The sequence below is a fragment of the Elaeis guineensis genome, chromosome 14, assembly GCF_000442705.2.
Source record: "Elaeis guineensis isolate ETL-2024a chromosome 14, EG11, whole genome shotgun sequence".
In the NCBI taxonomy this organism is placed as follows: domain Eukaryota; kingdom Viridiplantae; phylum Streptophyta; class Magnoliopsida; order Arecales; family Arecaceae; genus Elaeis; species Elaeis guineensis.
Window position 1 is genome coordinate 58,908,225 of NC_026006.2, and position 6,000 is coordinate 58,914,224.

The following is a 6,000-nucleotide window of genomic DNA, read 5'->3' on the forward strand; positions in this document are numbered from 1 at the left end:
CAAATTATCAAATATGTATTAATCTTAAACTCTGTATAGCATAACTCCAAATTCTATATTTGTAAAGCAATGCAAAATTTTTACAATCTTTGAAATAATCTTACCATTTTCATTTGAATAAAAAATTTCATAAAGGCATAGAGAAGGAAAGTCTCATGGATGAAGAAAGATTTGATAAGGAAGAAAATTAAGAGGGTGTGGGCCAATGGATGGCCTCAACTCTTCATGTGCATATAGTGATTTTTTTTATTTTGTTTTCAGTTACAAGACAAACAAACTCTATTAATAAGAGGAGCCCATCCCGATATGACTCTTTGAGAAATTCTTTGTGCACCATGAGTGGTGTAAAAAATTTGATGTGGAGCGCACCATCGATCTATGTAGCCATTACTTTCCAACATATATTTAATACTCATAGTTTTATTTTTTTATTTAAAATTTTAAATGATAAAAATATTCCAGCTCTTTAAAAAAAATTATGACATCTTATATCCATATTATAATATCCTATATATAGAAAGTCAGGATGTCATAATATGTTACAGGATGTCATAATTTTTTTCAAAGAGTAGGAATATTTTTGTCATTTAAAATTTTCAAACGAAAAATAAAACTGCAGGAATTAAATACGTATTGAAAAGTGGTTAGATAAAAATATCCCTCTTATATTATGACATCCTAATATCCTATAAGATGTCATAATTTTTTTCAAAGATGAGAGATATTTTTATTATTTAAAATTTTAAATAAAAAAATAAAACTGCGGATATTAAATACGTATTAGAAAGTGGTGGTTATGTAAACCAATTGGGCAAGGCAGTGCACTCCACGTCAGATTTTTTACACTGCCCGTGGTGCACAAAAAATTTTCCATGACTCTTGAGTTTTCAAATTAAGAGGCATGCTATACGAGATGTAGCAAAAAAAAAAATCCTCTGGTACATACACCATAGAATCATTGTTCCCAAAATGAAAACAATAATAGAATTTTATGCCAAAAGATATTTATGTCATGTCTTAATTCACAAGGGGCCAATTTCAAGAGAATGCCAATCGCCTCAGTCAATGGATATTGATACTAGTTGGTATCCTACCCTCATGTGATTCTGACCAGCTTCACCCATCCTCATTCTTTTCTTTTTTTAAAAAAAAAAATGGGTCATGCTGGGAAAGGATATTGCCATTTTTCTCTCTAGACTTTCTAGGCAAGTTCAAATAATAAGCCAAATTGTAGCCTTTTTTCTCATTTTCAACAGCTTACACTAGTCCTTGTTGAAATATTAGAATGATTTTCAACATACTGAACCATTAGAATACCTCTTTATCATGCTTTTTTCAATGAATCACATTGCAATACTGATTCCCACAGTCTAAATTCACATCCCTTCCAACATACTTGCTCCAATAATTTTGCATGGTTTGTAAAAGGTCTGAAAACTATCACGTTTGGTAGTTTAATATTTGTTCTCCATGTGTTCGGGGTATCTAGGTGAGCTAATGTATTCTTCATTGTTTGTTTTAGGTAGGTATGGAGTATTTATTTAAGCTAGTATTTTAGAGAAGAATGACAGCTTTTTCTTACTCGTTTAACAAAATAGAGAATGATGTTACTGCAGGCCACCTACAACTTCTAGTGGAGCTTCATCCTATTTGCTAGGAAAAGGTTTACTAGATCAGACCTAATATATGGTTTAATGATATTAAAGTTGTCCATTAGCCTATCATGGAATTTTCAAAGAGATTATCTTAGTTTCTATTTTGTTCTAATATGTCAGATCTCCAATGTTCAAGGCCTTATTTCTAAAGAAAGATCGTAATATTTTGGTCTTAATCATTAACTTTTTTCTTTTCACCCACAACATTATCCGATCAATCTCTCCTCTTTGTTAAATATATATCTTTGGCTGCATATTTAACCACCTCACTATCACAATAATTTGCTATATATAATACATATTGGATACTAAGTAGAAGGCCTGAAAAATATTTTAATGCAATGGCTTCACACATCCACCAAATGGAGTCTCATTTCAGGAGGCTCTTTAGCTTGCATATGAGAAATTAATGTAATATGTATACAATCCGAGTGACCTTAAAGGCATGTGGCTGGCTTTTGGGTCTTGAAAGCCATCCCTTTGACATTTAAACAAGAGGAGGTGATGTTTGGAACAAGTGAGGAGTAATTTTGAATGGGTGAGGAGGTGATGCCAGAACTATCAGAACTGGATACAAATTCTAGATTAATATCATGGAGTATTAGATTCTCACAAGGAACCAATTGGCTGCACATAAAATTCACTATAACTGCTTTATTTGAAGTCCCTCTGATTCGTCGATATGTGACATTGCGAATATTTACACCTGAAGGCTGTACAAAAATAAAGAAAAATGGCATTAAATGATCGATCCAAAAAAGCCAGTTAAGAAGGTAAGACTTCAGAACCATACCTCATTACTGCAGTGATGCCCCAAGCAATACTCTTGATCTATGATGATGGCATTAGAGACATTCTCTGTGACGTTGTCCTTAAATGTAATGTCTAAGGCTTCACTTGGAGGTGCTCCGGGATATGTCTTGATCCTAATTCTATTCGACGTGCCTGAGACTGTATAGTTCCTCACATTTACCCCAGCTATATTCTTCTCATACTTATACTTTCCTAGTATTCCAATACTTCATCAACACTGAATCCTATTAGCAAACACTTAGTCCAGAGCTTGAGCATCAAAGTGTTCAATGTTTTACACTTATCTAATACCATGACCAGGGCCACAAGCAACATTAGAGATGGAGACGTTAGTGTTCCCTTGACCAATGGAGATGCAGTCATCACCAGTGCCAATGGTCCGGGTAGCAAGATCGGTATTGTTGCTGTCGCTAATGTGGATGCCATCAGTGTTGTAGCTGTTTTCAAGGGCTAAGATGTTGAGGTTTCGGATGGTGACATTGGAGCTCCTTTGGATGCTCATGTGGAAGCCTTTGCTGTCGAGAAGTGTGAGGTTGGCAATGTTTGCATTACTAATCTTGCGGAATCGCATTGACTGCAGTCCAGCAATAATGTTAAGTAGTAATAGATGCTTGAATATATCAGTAAACCTTATAAATTTTTTTGTGAAGAAGGATGAGAGAATTTTACCAAAGATAGATTTTTGCAGTTCTTTCATCCAGGGCATGTGGTAAGGTTCCAGGCTTCAGCACCCTGTCCATTCAGAATGCCTCCTCCATCAACCACTAGCTTGTCCAGATGCGAAAACTCTAACCAGTCAACACTAGTGAAGTTGTTGAGGCTCGAGGGAGCCTTCAATGTCTCCTGGATTTGGACACTTAGAGATACATTGTTATAACATGGACCTCTAAAAATGACTGGGCCAAGAAAAAAGGTTTCCTGAGGGATCGCTAAGCTTGCAAGCTCATTGAACTCACATGCTACTTTCCAAGCATCTGAGAAGGCCTGCAAAAGAGAGACATGGAACAATTAGCCAAGTCAATTTACAGGGTCCAAGCCTTATGTGATTTGGTATGCATTACATGAAGCACTTCAAAGGACTTAGAAGATGAGGTTTGAGCAATTTGTAAGTCACTATTTCTTTAGTTATAGGAATGCCACAAGAAGGCTAACTTACAATGCATGTGATTTATGTCCCAAAAACTAACACTTGCATTTGAATATTTTTGCAAACTTGGTTTTTGGTGGTTTCTTGGAGGGTATAATCGAATTAACAAGGCATTACATGCTTAATTTATGCTTTTTGTCAAATGCCATAGGTTTATCCATGTATGCATATTCTTGTCTATATATAAGTGATGAAGGGGACATAAAAATAGACCATATATCTAGCAAACGGTAGAAGAAAGTATAAATGAAAAAAAAAAAGAGCATTCTTTTTGGCCACAAGATAGCAAACCATACAAAGCAACTTTGATTTCTTGTTTGGAGCAAAATGCTGCTAAAGAATTCTCATCAATATATTCAAACATGATTCTCCTTAGAACACAAACTTCGAAGTGGACTACGCACATATCATGAAGAAACAATTTTCACTTTGCGATAGAATTCACCCATGCTGCATTTAACACATCATTTTTTGAGAGCGAATCATGCCCTTTCTGATCATTATTTTGTTTTTCATATTTTTTACCAATCACAATGGATGGAAATTGCATATTAAGCACCATACAACTTTAGTGTTAATTGTTCCTTATGACATGACCTAATCCACACAATCAAAAAAGAAATGACATAACTCACACCCTGCTGTGATCACTTTATGAGAGTTTGTTTTAATCAGAAACATCAATATTCCTCAATTTTCATCTAGTGTGATCTACACAAATCTCTACTTCACATGCAATCTTGATGACACCAAAAATGAAACCACAACCATTCTAGTTTTATCCAGCATTGAACACTATCAAAAGGGCAAATTAATCTGTCCAATGGAAAATCCATCTGGGTGCTGCCAGTCTTGCCATCAGCCATTGCTCCATATTGCATCACGTCAAATACCTTCTGTCCACAATAGTATGCAGCCATCCACAGAATCAAACAAGACCAACAAGATAGCTTCAAGGCCATTTTCAAGGATATATAATGTACTTTTTGGCAAGCTAAATCATTTTTTTTTTAAAGAGCAAGCTAACTCTATCAAAAAAAAGGGAGCAAGCTAAATCCTAACCAATTTCACTTAGACAGAATACAATAAAAAGAGTTAAAGAGAGGATCGTGGAACGTTATAGGTGTGCATACATATCTGTCTCCCTTAACCATCTCGTCTCAAAGTATAGTGAATTATGGTTTAGAATCACAGGATTGAAGTGGTCATCATCTCTATCTCTATACGTTGCATGGGCTTTTCTTTTGGCCATAGCTATGAATGAAAAAGTTAATTTTGGTTCTGTTTCTCCTCTACCCTCCATTTGCTATCAAAATCTAACTATTCACATGCATACCTAATAAGATTTTGAAGCCAATATACTGTTCCTCTCCGTATATATCCTATGGCCTAACTTTGTGTCGGGTATCCATCCCTACATGGAGGTCATGAGTTCAAAATGAGTATCGAGATGGCAATAAGGCAGGTATGCCAATTACCTACTCTTTTCCCACGATGGGGAGCCATATACCCATCCCTGATTGGTAACCACCTTGGATAGATCCGGGCACCCAAACCCATCCTATGACTATAGTTAAAATTCCAACCCTATGCTACTTCACTTTGTTTTGAGTTGGAGTAGATTGGAAGAGGTCGAGGCGAGTAAAATTGCAAATAACCTCTTTTTTCGGCATAATCCAAACAAACAAAAAAGAGTATAATATTAAACCTCGGTGCCTCACATAACATTAGATAAGCTAAGATTTTAAAGTATAAAATGTAACAAACAAAATTTTAAAAATAATATAAATAGTAAATAAAATATTGATACCTTAAATTAAGATAAGCAAATAATTAAAAATGGTATTTTAGTGAATAGTCCAAGGCAGGTTTAGGGCAGGCATGCCATTTCTTACATCCATCCTGAACCAATAATGGGTGTTATTTTAAATACTCTTCCCTACTCTTGACTCTAAATAGATTTGGTAAAATCTACCTTATTAGAGTTGGGTACCTAATAATGACATGTAAATCACGCTAAATGGCTGTATTCAAATAATAGTCCATATGGGACCTATAAAGTACCATAGATTCAACTCTTGAGGAGCTTCCCCATTTAGAGGTGTAGTCTATATGGGCCTATATAGTACCATAGATTTAGATCTTGAGGTGCTTCCCCACTTAGATGAATTCCAATTGCAGAGTAGGGAAGAAGAAAAAAAAGACAAGAGAGAGAGGGAGATAGGGGGTTCACTTAGAATTTTTCTCTTATTATTTGAATATTCTGAAATCTAGAAAAAATTTTAGAAGACTGTACTCTTATTATTTAAATTTTGTAGCACATTCTTCTCTTTTTGCTCGTGAGTTTTCTATATAGGGTTTTTCACGAAAATTCTTATTGTTGAA

General features: G+C 35.0%; 2 protein-coding genes across 2 annotated transcripts; both read right to left on the reverse strand.

Moving 5' to 3' along the window:
• Positions 1-2,092: 2,092 nt before the first annotated feature.
• Positions 2,093-3,039, reverse strand: LOC105057545 (exopolygalacturonase clone GBGA483-like). Its single transcript, XM_029268335.2, has 3 exons — positions 2,760-3,039; positions 2,449-2,660; positions 2,093-2,368 (listed from the first exon to the last, which is right to left on the reverse strand). The coding sequence occupies exons 1-3, from the start codon at positions 3,037-3,039 to the stop codon at positions 2,093-2,095; spliced, it is 768 nt and encodes a 255-aa protein (XP_029124168.2).
• A 122-nt stretch (positions 3,040-3,161) lies between these two features.
• Positions 3,162-4,535, reverse strand: LOC140853644 (polygalacturonase-like). Its single transcript, XM_073248292.1, has 2 exons — positions 4,410-4,535; positions 3,162-3,452 (listed from the first exon to the last, which is right to left on the reverse strand). The coding sequence occupies exons 1-2, from the start codon at positions 4,533-4,535 to the stop codon at positions 3,162-3,164; spliced, it is 417 nt and encodes a 138-aa protein (XP_073104393.1).
• Between the last annotated feature and the right edge of the window lie 1,465 nt (positions 4,536-6,000).

Bases quoted from the DNA above. Each gene is read 5' to 3' on its own strand.
- LOC105057545 (XM_029268335.2), bottom strand. From the start codon at position 3,039: ATGCGATTCCGCAAGATTAGTAATGCAAACATTGCCAACCTCACACTT. The intron at 2,661-2,759 runs GTATTAGATAAG...TTGGAATACTAG, and splicing joins TGCTTGTGGCCCTGGTCATG to GAAAGTATAAGTATGAGAAG. The intron at 2,369-2,448 runs GTATGGTTCTGA...ATTTTTGTACAG, and splicing joins GGCATCACTGCAGTAATGAG to CCTTCAGGTGTAAATATTCG.
- LOC140853644 (XM_073248292.1), bottom strand. From the start codon at position 4,535: ATGGCTGCATACTATTGTGGACAGAAGGTATTTGACGTGATGCAATAT. The intron at 3,453-4,409 runs GTTCAATGCTGG...TCTCTTTTGCAG, and splicing joins TAATTTGCCCTTTTGATAGT to GCCTTCTCAGATGCTTGGAA.